Below are 16,374 nucleotides of genomic sequence, written 5' to 3' on the forward strand. Positions count from 1 at the left end.
AGCTCTAAGCAAAACCAACCACCAAACATCTCCAGGAGGACCCCTTGGGCTGCCTCCATCTACCATCCACACCTTCACCCCCTCCTGCCTATCCACACAAGAGGGACCCATTGAATCTCCCCTTCCCTGAGGACAGGGTAGCACGCTGGTCTCTGAAGTGAAAGAAGGGAGGGATGGATGGAGGGTAGAGGCAGAGGAGAGGAAAGGAGGGAAGAAGAGACAGTGAAAAAAACAGAGGAAGGAAAAAATAAGAGGAAAAAGAAGGGAAGGAGGGAGGAAAGCAAATAAAGAGGAAGGAAGGAAAGAGAGAAGAAGGAAGAGGAAAAAGAAGGGAAGAAGAAAGGATAAAGAGGAAGGGAGGGAGGAGGGAAGGAAGAAGGAAGGGAAAGAGGGAGGAAAAAGAAGATAAAGAGGAAGGAAGGAAAGAGAGGAAAAAGAAGGGAGGAAGGAAAGAGAGAGGATAAAGAAAGAAGGAAGAGAGAAGAAAAGGGAGAAAGAGGAAAAAGAAAGGATAAAGAAGAAGGGAGGAGGGAAGGAAGGACGGAAGGGAAAGAGGGAGGAAAAAGAAGATAAAGAGGAAGGAAGGAAAGAGAGGAAAAAGAAGGGAGGAAGGAAAGAGAGAGGATAAAGAAAGAAGGAAGAGAGAAGAAAAGGGAGAAAGAGGAAAAAGAAAGGATAAAGAAGAAGGGAGCAGGGAAGGAAGGACGGAAGGCCAGAGCCAGGGCTGCCTCCCGAGGCCCCGGCCCCCGCCCCCGATCTAGCCCAGGGAAGTGACAGCCAGAAGCAGCAACAACAGGAGGAAGCGGAAGTGACGTCACCCCGTCCCACTCCCTTCCCAGTCTTTAGGGCAATCTGGGAAACGTAGTTTAGGACCCCGGCCACAAGGGTGCGCATGCCCAGAGAAGGGCCAGGGACGGCAGAGAAGTGGGGCCCAGAGGGGGCGTGGCAGATTCCCCTTCCCCACACCCAAAGTGAGGAGTAACCCTGCCTAGCCCTCCCTGCCCCACCCCTCCCCGAAATTAAGGGCTTAGGAAGGAGCAAGCATTTATGGAGCACCTACTGGGTGCCAGATATGAAGCCTTTCTCATCATCATTTAAGGCCACATTTATTAAAAGCCAGCTGTTTACACATGTCTACACCTGACATGCAGGGGGCAAGTGCACAATTGGGAAAAGTGCACAAACCGAGGAAATGCCATCAGCCCGAGATCCTGGCTTTGAAGGCCCAACAACGTCAGCCAGTCAACAAGAGTTTATTTAGTACCCAAGAAAAGTCTGGAATCAGGCTGGGCACAGAGAGCAGAAAAGGGGGAGGGGATGGGGCATTGCAGACTCAGCCCCCCTCAGTCCAAGCTGGTGGGGCACAAGCATTTGTTAAGCACCGGGGACATAGCATGCAAAGTGCTAACAACAAAAATGGTTTGACAGAGGGCTGGGCCGAAAGGCTGGCACCAAGGACGGAGAAGGGAGGAGTGAGAATTGCGAAAGAGCCCCTCTCCCCTGCCCAGGCTGGCCCCCTCTGTGGCTAGTAGGCAGGCCCTGAAGGTCCCTGTGCAGAGGCACTCCGGATTGGCTCGTAGGTGCCAGGTAGCTCTATGAAGAAGTGGGAGAGAAGAAGGGAATGGAGAGGACATGCACTGGAGGGGCGGTCTGGCACTAAGGGCAGAGCGTGCACGCACGGAAAATCACAGGATGCAGCAACAAGCGAACCCAGGCCAATCTCGAGCCAAGTGTTGCCCCTCCCCGGGACGGCAAGATCAGGCATCCACGGGCATGCTATGGTGACGCTGACCGGCCGGAGCTCACAGTGAAGCCAGAGCTAGCTCTAAGACAGTCATCATCTGCTTACACTGAACCTCTGGGGACAGAAGGCAGGACCCCGAGGGTCCTTAATGGAGGGGAGACAGGGCAAAGAGACGCTGAAGACAGAAAAGATCAGTCAGGGAGGGAAAGAGTGCTATGAAGACAAGGCAGGAGAAAATACCCAAGAAGGGAGGAGTGTAGAGCATGAAATACTTCATACAAAAATGAGGGAAGGCAGTAAGTAATTTTTCAAGTCAGTCTATTTGGCAATTACATGGTCCCTGGTAATTTCTGAGGAAGCAGTTTCAGCGGTAATAACAGTACAATGGGTCACAGTGATAACCTATACTATCTCACTGAATCCTCCTAACAACTCTCTAGCATAGAAACTATTATTGTTCCCATTTCACATATGAGGAAACTGAGACTGAAAAGAGGTTAAAGAGCTTGCTCATGGTTACAAAAGAAGTGTCTGGAACAGGATTTGAACTTGAGTCTTCCAGCATTTTATCCACGACTCCACCTAGCTGCCTCAGACCATGCAGAGGGATGGCTGGGACAAAACTACAACACAGAATCATACATGCGGGGCTGGAAGAGACTTCCAATGCCACCTTCTCCAGTCCGACTCATCATGTTACAGATGAAGAAACTGACGCCCAGTTGGAATGGCTTGGCCAACATCAGACTGGTAGTCATCATCAAAGATGGGGTTCGAACCAGTGTCCTTTAACTCCAGCCACTGCCCTTTCCATCGTACCCCTCTGACTCTGTGTTAAGGACATGGTGAATGATGAGGTACTGGAAGAATTGGGTGCAGTCAGTTTTTTTCCAAGAACTTTGGCAGTGAAGGGAGGAGATGGGCTGGTAATGGTTGTGGAAAGGGTCAAGGCAGTGTGAAGTATTTTTTTTTTAAGTACCGAGAGACACTTTAGCATATGTGAAGGCAGTTGTGAAGACTCCAAAGGAAAAGAGGTGATGAGGGGTGGAGCAGGCTGGAGGAGGTGGGAGTATTAGCCCAACTGAGGAATGGTGAGTAATGCTGAGAACTGAAGGGACTGGAGAGAATGCGCTTCTGTCCAATCTCAGGGTTCTCAGTCATCACTAATTGTGTATGGGTGGGAGTGGGGGGAGTCCAAGAGGGGATGCAGGGAGCTGAGGAGCGGTCGCTGTGTGGCAAAGTAGGAAGAGGCTCCTTGATTAATCCCTAGGGTTTGCCTTCTGTTGGAATTCTCTCCTTTTCAGTCAAGTCTATGCTCTGGCCAATATCCTTCTCACATTCATGATATTCAGGAGGATGGAGCTTCATAGAGTTTCCCTTCAGTATGAGTTGTCTGATGTCGAGTGAGCTGTGTACTCTGGCGAAAGGATTTTCCACAGTCATTACATTCAAATGGCTTCTCTCCAGTGTGAATCCTGTGATGGGAAGTAAGAGACGAGCTTCGGGTAAAGGCCTTCCCACACTCACTACATTCAAATGGTTTTTCTCCAGTGTGAATCCTGTGATGGGAAATAAGGGAAGAGCTGCGGTTAAAGGCCTTCCCACACTCATTACATTCATAAGGTTTCTCTCCAGTATGGATATTCTGATGTTGAATAAGTTCAGCCCTCTGGCGGAAGGCTTTTTCACACTCATTACACGCAAAAGGTTTCTCTCCAGTATGAATACTCCGATGTCGAGTGAGCTGTTTGCACCAGCGGAAGGCCTTCCCACATTCATGGCATCCATAAGGTTTCTCTCCAGTGTGAATACTCCGGTGTCGAGTGAGCTGTACACTCAGGCGGAAAGCTTTTCCACACTCAAGGCATTCATAAGGTTTTTCCCCAGTGTGAATTCTCTGGTGATACATTAATTCTGTTTTCCGGTTAAAGGCCCTGCCACATTCATTACATTCATAAGGTTTCTCTCCAGTATGGATCCTATGATGGGAAATAAGGGAAGAGTTGCATGTGAAGGCCTTCCCACACTCACTGCATACAAAAGGTTTCTCTCCCGTGTGAGTTCTCTGATGTGCAGTCAGCTGTTTGCTCAGGCGAAAGGCCTTGCCACATTCATTACATTCATATGGCTTCTCTCCACTATGAATCCTACGATGGGAAGTGAGGGATGAGCTTCGGTTAAAGGTCTTCCCACATGTATTACATTCATAAGCTTTCTCTCCAGCAAAACTACTCTGATGAGGAGCAAGCTCTGTTCTCCGGCAGATAGTCTCCTCAAATTTGTGATATTCATAAAGCTTTTCTCTGGTGTGAATACTTCGATGTCGGGTGAGCTGTTTGCACCAGCGGAAGGCCTTCCCACATTCATGACATTCATAGGGTTTCTCTCCGGTATGAATATTCCAATGTCGGGTAAGCTGAATGCTCAGGCGGAAAGCCTTCCCACATTCAACACATTCGTAAGGTTTCTCTCCAGTATGAATTCTCTGATGTCCAGTAAGCTGTTTTCTCAAGCGGAAAGCTTTTCCACATTCACAACACTCATAAGGTTTCTCTCCAGTATGAATTGTCTGATGGGAAATAAGGGATGAGCTGCGGGTGAAGGCCTTTCCACATTCATTACATTTAAATGGTTTTTCTCCAGTGTGAATACTCCGATGTTGAGTAAGTTCTTTTCTCTGAAGGAAAGTCTTCCTACATGCATTACATTCATAAGGCTTCCTCTCTCCAGCGCAAACTGTCTGATGTCGGATAAGCTGTTTGTTTAGGCGAAATGCTTTCCCACAGTCACATCCAAATGGTTTCTCTCCAGTATGGACCCTGTGATGGGAAGTAAGGGATGAACTGGGGGTGAAGGCCTTCCCACAATCACTGCATCCACATAGTTTTGTGCTAGTGTGAATCCTGTAATAGGACATAAGGGATGAGTTGCAGGTGCAGGCCTTCCCATGGTTTTTATGTTCACATAATTTCTCTCCAAGATGGGTTCCCAGATGTTTAATAAGTTGCATATTCTGGGAAAAGGTCTCACATTCATTATATTTCTGGGGTTTGGCTCCAGTGTGAACTGCCTGAGGGAGGGTAATGGTTGAGCTATGGTTAAGGGCTTTCCCACATTCATTAAACTGAGAAATGATCTTCTTGGAACAGCTTCTGCTCCAGAGACTGGGTTCAGAATACAGACTGAAGCTCTTTCTCTGTGCATTACATACTCTCTGCTGTGGAAAAAGGATAGGCCCTAGACCAGCCCTTCTATCATATTCCCTATATTCATACCCACCCACTTTATTGGAAGTGTTTCTTTGGGTGACCTTGACTTGCTGAGAATATTTGTCCTCAATGATATGCAGCTTCTCTAAGTCAACACCACATTCCCAGGATTCTCTTAGTTTGGAGACAAAGAAATCATTCCATGAGAGTCTCTCCAGGGATCGTTCCATAGAAGTGCCCTGCTTGGGAAATGACTCCTTGGTTTCAAGGCTAGTAACCCAATCTGAAAGAAATTTTAAAAAATATGAATAGTTCCTGTAGCCACTTGCTATAAACTTTAAAGGGGGGTGGGCAGGAGGGAGGAAAGAGAATGAGAGAGAGAGAGAGAGAGAAAGAGAGAGAGAGAGAACACAAACACTGGAGATACAAATTCAAGCAAGCACTTGCTGACTACAAACACACCCACATCTCCACCATCCTCAAAAACACCTCGCTTGATGTATCTGACCCACTAGCTAGCATCCTATATCTCGCCTCCCTTTTATGACGAAACTCCTTGAGAAGGCTGTCTACAAACTCATCCTTCCACTGAAACTGCTCTCTCCCAAGTTGTGAATGGTCTCTGGGTTGCCAAATCCAATGGCCTGGTCTCAGTCCTCTCCATTCTCGACCTTTCTGCAGCCTCTGACATTCCTGATCACCCTCTCCTCCTTCACACTCTTCTCTCTGGGACGCTATTCTCTCTAGGCTCTTCTCCTAACTATTCTTCTGTCTTAAGTGCAAGATCTTCATGCTATGTAACCATGAGTAACCCCCAAGGCTCTGTCCAGGATCCCTTCTTCCCTTCTGCATCATTTTACTTGGTGATCTCATCAGCTCCCACAGATTCAATTATCATCTCTATGAAAACGATTCTCAGATCTATTTGTCCAGCCCTAAACTTTCCGACCTCCAGTCGCTTATCTGTTAGACATCTTAAACTCATCACATCCAAAACTGAACACATCATCTTCCCGCCAGACCTTACCCTCTTCCTGTAAAGGACAGCACCAGCCTCCCAGTCATCCAGGCTCCAATCCCAGGTGTCATCCTCGACTCCTCACTTTCTCTCATCTCCAATACTCAATTAGTTGATAAGTTCTATTGTTTCTACCCGGGTAGCAATTCAGATATATGTCCCTTCTCTGACATTGTTGCCACCCTAGTGCAGGCCCTCATCTCCTCATACCTGGATTATTGCAATAGCCTACTCAATAAACTCCAGGGCCTCCTTATGACCTCCAGAATCAAATATAAAGTCCTCTACTTAGCATAAAAAATCCCTTCCTAATCTGCAGCCCCTCAACCTTCCCCGCCTTCTCCAGGTGACACTGGCCTCCTGACTGCTCCACAAACAACACTCTGTCTCCTGACTTGCAGGCATCTCTCCAGCTGTCCACTCCTTCACTCTCAATACTCACCTCCTTGGTTTCCTTCAAATCCCTGCTAAAATCCCACCCTCTACAGGAAGTGTTCACCAACCCTCTTCACTCTAGTTCCTTTCCTCTGTTGATTATCTAGTTGATTTTATCTATAGTTTGTGTGTACATGGCAGTTTGCTTGTTGTTTCCCCCATTAGGCTGTGAGGTCCTGAAGGGCAGGGACTGTCTTTTTCCTTTCTTGGTATCCCCAGCATTTAGCACACAGTAGGTACTTAATATATGCTTGACTTCAATTAAGAGTTGCTGACCTCAAGGAGCTGACATTTTAATGAAGGAGGGCAATACATGGAGGCAGCTAGAAGGGAGTTGGGGGAACAAATAAAAATCATACCCCACCTGACACTATACAGCAACTGACACTTCATCAAAAGCTTTCACGTCAATCCCCACAACCATTTCATAAAGTAGGGAGACTGGTTATTCTACTTCCCAAATGAGGAAACCAAGGCTCATGGTGATACAGTGACTTGCCCAAGGACACACATCCAAGAGGCAGAAGCAGGCCTTGAACTGGCCTTCTTAACTACCCTTTCAATAGCCTTCTGGCCACAGTATCCCACTTCCCCTCTTTTATGACCATCCCGTGGGGCCGTGCTAGACTGAGTCTACACCGAGTGAGCATTTGGGCTACACTGCTCCTCAGAGGACAAGCACAGTGTAATGGGGCTGGGGAGCCCTTTGTCTTCTCCACACACACCCCATACCCCTCTTCTGTCTGCTCCCGGGATTCTAAGACATAGGCAGCTCAGTGCCACGGCAAATTGAATGCTAGATGTGGACTCAGAAAGATCGCCATTCAAATCAGACACTGAGCCCCAAGGTTAGAAAGAAAGAAAGAAGTCCCCGCCTTCACGGAGAAAACCTTCTATTTCGGGTGTAGGGAGCTATAACATGCTTATATAAGCATACACAAAGTTATCAGAGGCTGAGGGACAATCAGGGATGGCTCATGTAGGAGGAGATGGTGCTTGAGCTAAATTCTGAAAGGAAAAAACTAAGCAGCACAGTTGAGAAGGGAACACATTCTAGGCTTGGGGGACGGATCATAGAGAAGCACGGAGATGGGAAAGGCAGTGCCAGTGCAAAATGTCAATTTGACTGGGTCTTAAAGTCCATGAATATATAAAAAGGCCGTGAAACATAGGATGGGGCCAAGTTGTGAAGGGTTTAAAACGCCAAGTAGAAGTACTGATATTTGATCCTAGAGGTAACAGGGAGCCACCGGAGTTTGCTGAATAACAGAATAATAACAGCAATAATTAGATGGAGAGAGGATGGGAACCTGCACCAGGGTAGTGGCAGTGTCAGAGGAGAGAAGGCAGCATATTGGAGAAAGGTTGTGGAGGTGAAATCTGTGAGAGATGATGCAAAGGTGAAAGTGAGGAGAGATAAAGACATCCAAAAAAGGGGGAAAGGGCCTATCTGTACAAAAATAATTTTGTAGTGGTTAAGAATTAGAAATTGAAGGGATGCCCATCCAATGGGGAATGGATAAACAAGCCATGGTACATGATTGTGATGGAATATTATTGTGCTATAAGAAATGACAAGCAGAATGATTTCAGAAAAACTCGGAAAGACTTACATGAACTGATGCGTAGTGAAGTGAACAGAACCAGAACACTACACATAATAACAGCAATACTGCAACAATAATTAACTCAGCCATTCTCAACATTACAACGATCCAAGACAATCCCAAAGGACTAATGATGAAACATTTCCAGAGAAAGAACTGATACTGTTTGAAAAGAGGCTAAAGCATGCCTTTCATCCTTTTTCTTTTACTCAAGTCTTCTTGTACAAAAAGACTAACATGGAAATATTTCACACGATTGCACATGTATAACATCTATCTGATTGCTTACCATCTCAGTGAGGGGAGGGGATAGATAGAACTTGGAACTCAGAACTTAAAAAAAGTTTAAAAATCATTTTAATATGTAATTATGGAAACATACATATATATGGTTAGGGTTAGGGTTAGGGTTAGAGGAGAGAAATTGTAGAGGTGAAATCTATGAGAGAAGATGCAAAGGTGAAAGTGACCACAGACCCTGTGGAGGTGAAATCTATGAGATAATACAAAGGGGAAAGTGAAAGGCCTTGGCACTGTATTGAATCTGGGGGTGAAAGATAGGGGAGTCCAGGATGACTCCTAGACCATGAACTTGAGCGACTAGAAGGAAAGTGGTGCCCAAAATTTTGGTAGAGATGTGGCTGGGGTGTGCTGAGGGGGAGGGGAGCTTTAGGAGGTAATACAATGAGTTCATAGACTAAGATAGTCATAAATATTATATATCATAAAATTAACGAGTCAGTCAGAGAGGTAGGAGAACCAGCAAAAAAAAATCACATCACAAATACTTAGAAAGCAAGTACTGAGAAAAGGGGGACAGTGCACAAGGCTGCAGCGAGGTCAAGAAGGAGGACTGAGAAAAGGACCCCCCAAAAAACAAGGGGCAGCTAGGTGGTGCAGTAGATAGAGCTGTCACCTTGGAGTCTGGAGGACCTGAGTTCAAATCCTGCCTCTGACACTTGACACTGGCTGTGTGAACTTGGGCAAGTCACTTAACCCCAATTGCTTCACAAAAAAAAGGAAAGAGAAAAGGAGACTAGATTGGAGAATCAGGAGATCCCAGGTAACTTTGAAGAGAGCAGACTGGCAGAAAAAGCAGTGATTACGTACTTCTACGTGCCAGGTGCTGGGCTAACAGGGGAGGCTAGGCAGCCTCAGACATTTTAACAGGGGGAGACAACATACATGGGCAGTGGTGGCCAGGGAAGGGGCTCGGGATTGAAGAATGACAGGGATGAGGAGCAGAGGAAGGGGCTGACATGCCCTGTCTAGTCACAGTGGAAGCTGGGCGGGGGAGGGGAAGGTGGTGGAAGGAGAACCAGAGGGGAGGGAATCGTTAAGGAACACAGGTGAGAAAGACAGGAAGATCGTATCTAGCCAAGTTGTAGGGTCTTATACCTTAAGGCTGAGATGTGGGGGCCGTGTTGGAAGGCAGCAGGGAAGGAATGGAATGGAATAAACATTTATTAAGCACCTACTATGTGCCTGGCAATGGGCTAAGCACTTTGCAAATATTATTTCGTCTGGTCCTCATAACAACCCAGGGAGGGAGGTGCTACTGTGATCTCCATTTCCCAACTGAAGAAACCTAGGCACACAGAGGTTAAGTGGCTTGCCCAGGGTCACACAGTTGGTAAGTGTCTGAGGCCAGATCTGGACTCAAGTCTTCCTGACTCCAGGCCTCATGCTCTAGACACTGAAGCACCCCCTCCCCCTTTCTGGGAAGGAACTAGTTGACTGGGAGAGACTGTAGACTGGGGACTGAGGATTCAATCTGCTGGAGAAGATAAAAGTGGATGGGATTGAGTAAATGTGTAAAAAGGCTGAACTTGGCAAGAAGGGGGAAGGGAGGGAGATTGGGTCTGTCAAGGGTCTGTTACAAGCCATGAAGCCATCCTCCCTGCTCTGGTCTTCCTCGCCTCCCCTGACAGTCTACAAGCACTGCCATTTGGCCCAACTCCAATTTCTGTGGAACCACCCACCCCTCCCACCTGGCTGACATCCCAAGGAGAGGTGCGGTAACCCAGCCAACTGGACGCAAGCCCTCAAGAAGAGCCTGGCTCTCTGCACGCTCAATTCCCTCCCACTAACCACGATAACCCACAATGGGAGGAGGCCTGATCTGGGATCCTTTGATTTATTTTCTCTGCTGGGGGATCGATGGAGACAAGTAGGAAGAGAGGGAGGGAGCAAGGCTCGCTTCCCCACCCTCAGGGGTGTCCAAGAGAAAAGGAGAGAGGTGCCTCAGCAATGGGGAGCAGTCAGCACTCAAGTGAAGCATGTGAGGATGAAGGCTCCCCTTCTTGGCAGAGGACCAAGTTAGGGTTAGCCTGAACCCTTCAAGGACAAGTTGGAAAGAGGTATGTAGTGAAATGCCCCAGGGATCCGTGGCTGGCCCTGCGGCCTTGGACCTCGTTATCCAGGCCCTCCCTAAAGGCAGCGGGGGCATGCTCACCTGCCCACAACACAACGCTGGAGGAAGCATCAGTCACCTGTCGTTCATTCTGTCTCGGCCTGCCTCCACCACTGTCAGAGGCAGCCCTCATCGTCCTGACATCAGTGTCCCCTTGGGAGCTGTACTCCCAGAGGCTTTTACAACATATGATGTCACTCGCTCCTTGCAACCACCCCAGGAAGTAGATGCCACGATTATCCCTATTTGACAAGGGAGGAAACTGAGGCAAAGAGAGTGAAGTGACTTGCTCTGGATCACATAGCTCGTAAGTGCCTGAAGCAAGATCTGAACTCAGGTCTTCCTGACTCAATCCACTGTGCTCCCTGCTGTTCTACTCCTGTGGGCCAAGCAGAATGAGGCTAACCCTGCTGAGCCATGAACAGAGCCCTCTCAAGGACCCCTGCCCCAGCCTTCCCCATTCCCCACTGACCCCGTGTTTTTGTCTCAGGATCCTCAGCGCTGACCCAGTTCCTTGCATGCAGCAGGTGCCAAGCACATATATTTAAGTTAAAATAAATACACTCAAAAAGAAAACGAAGCAGGGAACAAAATCAGTAAATCCTCAGTTCTGTTCCCCAACACATGTCCTCCCAGGACACCTCAGCATGTCAGCCGCTGGCCCGTGGTCTCCACAACTGACCACAACACCCCAGAGGAGGCCTGAGGAGGGCAGAGCTCAGTGGGACTCTCCCCTCGCTACTCCTGGAAGCTGGGCCCTTCTTGACAGAGCCCGAGGTCACCTGAGTCCTCCCCCAATGCTGCCCCCAAATTCCTTTTTGGGCCACTGAATCCTCCAGCTTTTTCTCAAAACAACCGCTGTCCATCTTCACCTCCCACATCTATCTATGGCTTTATCCAAGTCATGCACGGAATTGCTCAACAGCCTAGGTCCAAACTCAGATCCTGGGGGCCCTGTCCCGGAGGCCTCCTGGCACACTGATGTTGAAAACTCCCCAACTGCTCTGAGGGTTCAGCCATCCAACCAGACCTGAAGCCATCAGCCAGAGGCTCTTCCTTCATCTCCTGGCTTAATGTGCCATGACCTGCTCTGGGCAACTCCCAGGTGGCTTGCCCAGATCTAAAAAGCGGAAATCTAGTGAGAAATCCATTCCAAAAACCTTAAGTACAGTGCATTTATAGAGCACTTTCATGTTTGCAAAGTGCTGTGCAAATATGTCTTCTGGATCCTCACTACCACCTGCAGAGAGACAGACAGGAGAGAAAGTGACTTGCCTAGGGTCACCCAGACAAGATGGGAACTCATTTGGAGGAATAAAAAGAAAAGGAAAGACAAACATGCTGCCGATATTTCTGCCAAGAATTGAGCCATCTCCACCGAAGGTGCCTCGAGTCATCTCCAGAAGAGAAACGTCCAAGAACAGACACAAGTTATGAGGAATTCCAGCCTAAGGAACGACTGGACGGCCACTGGATGTCGGCTCTATGGGGATGGGGGGGGCACAGCAGGACTGACCCTCCCCTTGGAGCCAGCCCAAGCCCACCCACTTGCCAAAAGCTGCCCATGGCCACGGCATCAAGCTTTCAGAACTGCCCAAAGCTATGAGTCTGGGAAGGTGAGAGGAAAGCAGAGGAGTCCACCAGGGAAGACCACTGCAGTACAGTGGGTCCACAGAAAGCAGGCAGATGGCTGGTGGTATGAGAGGAAAAAGGAAAAATGGAACAGAGGGGACCAGCAGGAAAGGCACCGCCTGAGGACAGACAGCTGCCCTGCCCTTAGCCTGTGTGCACCCAGAGCAAGCTTAGATTTAACTGCACACCTGCACACTCACTCATTCTGCGTTCATTGCTTCATCCATAGGCAAGGGCGCCGCCGGCCTGGCTGAGCTACAGAACTGGGGAGAAGAGAGCGCCAGGACAGCTGCTTGTCCGCCACAGGGATGACTGGCCTCCCTCGTCTGCCCACTGAGCTCTCTCTCACACTCACCTGCGGAGCTGCTCCATGCAACATCTCCTTCCGGAGTCCAAGGGGCTTCCCCTCGCTCCAACTGGTCCATCACATTGGGTTGGGAAGCGGCAAGTCCTGGTGATGGGAAATGGGAGAGTCCTGGGGATGACGACCACCTCGGGTCCAGCCTGGCCCCTCTCGCTGGGACAAGGCAGCAGGCTCAGGGGCCCAGGAGAGCCCCATTGGCTCCTGTCCTATCTCCAGGGAGCTGCCCAGGGACTTTCAGGGACAGTCTGGGACCCAAGGGAACAGGAGGGAGGGGGGATCCACACTCGGGAAGGGGCCAGGAAAACCCTTCCCCCTGGGAACAAGGCAGTCCCAGCGGGGCCCCCGTGACTGTGTCCTCAGTCGAGGCCCCTGCCCTCCCTCCAAGGGGCAATGTTTGGGTCCCAGGGGAGCCTGGGGTCCTCACCCAGGCAGACCATGTTCCTGTAATTCTCCAGCATCACCTCACAGTAGAGAGCCTTCTGGGAGGGGTCTAGATGCCCCCACTCCTCATGGCTGAAGGTCACAGCCACATCCCGGAAGGTCACCGATCCCTGAAACATCAAATGCTTTTGTCTGGACTGACCCGTCGGCCCGAGGTCCAGAGGAGGGAGGGGGTCCTTCCAGATGACCAGTTCAGTCTTATTTGAGAAGAACTAAGTGTCCCTGTTTGGTCTAAAACATAAGACAATGACCAGAGATACCAGGGCAGCTTCATGGGGGTCCTGCTGCTGGGGAGCTGGGGAGCCAGGGACCCAGGGCCTCGGTTCCCTCATCTGGGCCTCCACCTCAGCTCCCTCCTGAGCCAAGAAGGCAGTGCTGCCCCCATTACTGGTGGGGAGAGAGAACCGGAGGCTCCCTGGACTCTCCAAGTCCATCCCCTGTGGTCCAGAGCTGACCAAGGAGGGAGAATGCCTATGGTGGGAGGTCAGGGGTCACTCAGGCACCAGGAAAATCCCACTCACCTGAAGGGCTCTAGGGGTCAGAGGCCAAGGGGCCATTCCAGCTGCAGGGGGTCCAGCAGGAGAAGGGGGAGGGAGGAGGAGGGAGGGATGGGGAAGAGGGGGAAGAGGAAGGGGAGGAGGGATGAGAGAAGAGGAGGGACGATGGATGAGAGGGGAGGACGGAGGAGTGGGAAAGGAGGAGGAACACGAGGGGAAATGGAGGAAGAGGAAGGGGAGGAGAGGGGAGGAGGGATGAGAGTGAGCAGGAGGGAGGAGGAGGAAGAGGAGGAAGGAGGAAGGCCAGAGAAGCTAGAGCTGGAGGAGAAAAGGGAAAACAGGTGAGCACGAGCTGGGACCGGAGGTGACGGCACGGAGAAAGGTTTGGTCCAGAAATCCCTGGGCTTCGGGGGAAGAGCTGGGACGAAGGCAGCATATATGGACATCCTACTGTATACACAGGAGATGGAAAGATCACCGAGACACGGAGGAAAGTGAGGAGGGGGCCAGAGGTCAGAGCTCACGGCTTCTCTTCGGGTGGGGGGGCCCTCTCACCTCCCGGGGGGGGGGGGGGCGCTCCAGGTACTGGAAGTGATGCCTGGCCTCCCGGAAGTGACATCTGCTCTTCCCCGAAGCCCGCCCCTCAGGCTCGCTCCGCCCAGGCCTCACCCCTCACGTTACATCACCCGCTGCCTGCTTGTTGCCATGGAAACGAGATGGGGGGAGGGGAGTGCCCATGCTGGGCCCTGGGTCAGGAAGAGAGGAGGGGAAAGGGGATGTGCATTTATTAAGCGCCTACTGTGTGCCAGGCACTGGACTAAGGGCTTTACAATTATCACCTCACAACAATCCCGGGAGGGAGGTGGTGTTATGAGCCCCATTTTATGTGAGCAAACTGAGGCAGATAGAGGGGAAGTGACTTGCCTTGGGTCACACAGTTAGCAAGAGTCTGAGGCTGGATTTGAGCTGGAGTGTTCCTGACTCCAGGCCCTGCCCACTTCCTAGCTGGGAGTCTCACCAACCTCTCAGTTTTCTCATCTGTAAAATGGAGATCATAACACCACTAGGGTTGTTGTGAGGGTCGAATGCGAGAATATTTGTAAAGCACTTAGTCCAGTGCCTGGCACACAGTAGGTGCTTAATAAATGCTTATTCCTCCTCCCCTCCCCTTAATGAGGGGTTCACAACAGCAGGACTGTCATGGGTGGCTGTCGCTGGTCCCATTTTACAGAGAACATTGAGGCACAGGGAGTGGCCCTCCAGCCCCGACTCCAGCACACATCCCCCTACATCACTGCCACTCTCCCCTCATCCTCCACTTGGCTGGTCCCTTGGTGGGTTCCAACCACCAGGCTCACCAACTGTTTTTCTTCCCCTCTGCCCTTATTCAAACAGTGAGAGGCCTTCGCTTGACCACTCACCCACCCATCTGTACTCACTCAGACCTTATTTCCTGGGCTGTGCAAGACAAGGCTGAATTGAGATTAAAGTCAGCCACCCCTGGTGCCCAAGGGCTCAGGGAAAACGCCATCTGCATTGTCTTCCGTCCTCTGCCTTCTTGGGATACCTGTGACGGTTACTCCCTGCCCTGGAGATGACAGAACTGGGCGAAGGCATAGCTAACCCTCCTCTTTCCAGCCCATCTCTCCCTCTGAAGAGCAAAGACTCCCTGACAAGAAGAGAAAGCTTTCATGAATGCACAGCTTTGCCGGCTATGGAGCCTCAACCTACCTCTTTGCAGCTTCCCCCCTTCACTCCTAGTCTGCCCTGCCCCTCTCCTCTCTGGATCACAGGCAGAATGCAGAAAGGGTAGGGCTGGGGAGGAGGAAGAGGAGGAGGAGTACAGAGGCATCTGGACTTCCTCCAGCGGGGGGGGGGTGTTCAATGCTCAGAGCTGAGGATGTGATGAGGGACTGGGCCATGTTAGGCAGGCAGCATGGCAGATGTGGAACTTGATGCCCTGGGCCCTCTCTGAGCCTCAGTTTGGCCTCTACTGTCCTTTGGAATTCTGCCTCAAGGGCCCTAGGCCAAGTCTGCTCTTTTCCAGCTCTAATCCTGCCCCATCCTGGTTGCCCTCCCCTGGACACTCTGGCTTCTCAATGTCCTTCCTAAAATGCGGTGCCCAGACCTGAAACCCAAACCCCAGGTAAAGCACAGTCTGCCCAGGGCAGAGAGCCCATCACCACCCTCTCAGCTCCTCTTAAAGGAGACAGGGTTTGGTGCTACACACTCCCGAGGAGTCTGCAGTCCACTAACCGCCCCCAGAGTGGGATGACTTCCATCATTTGTCAGTCAGTCAGTCAGTCAACCAGCATTTATTAAATCGCCTCTGAGGCTCCAGGTATGGTACTGTGTACTAAGGATACAAATACAAGCAAAGAGACAGTTTCTGCCCACATGGAGCTCACATTCTAGCGGAAGACAACCCATAAAAGGGAATGGGAGGAGACCAGTGCCGTGAAGGAGGGATGGTTGACCCAGCTCCTTCCCCAAAGCAGGACTTCCGAGGGGTTAGGGTCATGCCTTTCCTCCTGGGTGGGCCCCCTGCCGGCCCTCAGATTCGGGGATTCTGGTCCTCTTCCTCCTGAAGCCTTGTAACATTTACCCCTCCTGAATTTTGTTCTCACCTCTCAAGATCATTTTGGACCCTTCCTGCAAGTGTGATGAGGGTGTTCTCTGTACTTCTAGCCCACAGATCGGAAAAAACAAAGAAATCTCCCATGGCTGCCCATCACGTACCACGCCTGGCATTCAAAGCCCACCAGAACGTGGCCCCTCCCTCCCGTGCCTCTCCTCTCTTCTCCCCACACTGATCCTCTCTCTACCAGGGCTGGGGAACCTGCGTGGCCCTCTAGGTCCTCGGCTGTGGTGTTTGACTGAGTTCAAGTTCTACAGAACAAAGCCTTTTACAAAGGGGATTTGTTCTGTGAAGTTGGGATTCAGTCAAAGGGCCAGACTTGAGGACCCAGAAGGCCACATGTGGCCCCAAGGCTGCAGGCTCCCCAGCCCTACCC

General features: G+C 50.5%; 1 protein-coding gene across 1 annotated transcript in view; it reads right to left on the reverse strand.

Moving 5' to 3' along the window:
- Positions 1–13,486, reverse strand: part of LOC114040934 (zinc finger protein 850-like) — a 31,065-nt gene extending 17,579 nt beyond the window's left edge. Inside the window, exons 1-4 of the mRNA XM_027859177.1 lie at positions 13,385–13,486; positions 12,847–12,973; positions 12,414–12,509; positions 3,106–5,236 (exon numbers count right to left, since the gene is read on the reverse strand). Coding sequence (XP_027714978.1) covers positions 3,106–5,236; positions 12,414–12,509; positions 12,847–12,973; positions 13,385–13,420 — 2,390 coding nt within the window. The 5' untranslated portion in view covers positions 13,421–13,486. The remainder of the gene's footprint in view (positions 1–3,105; positions 5,237–12,413; positions 12,510–12,846; positions 12,974–13,384) is intronic.
- Positions 13,487–16,374: the final 2,888 nt, after the last annotated feature.

Source organism: Vombatus ursinus, unplaced genomic scaffold, assembly GCF_900497805.2.
Source record: "Vombatus ursinus unplaced genomic scaffold, bare-nosed wombat genome assembly UNPS02014159.1, whole genome shotgun sequence".
Taxonomy (NCBI): Eukaryota; Metazoa; Chordata; class Mammalia; order Diprotodontia; family Vombatidae; genus Vombatus; species Vombatus ursinus.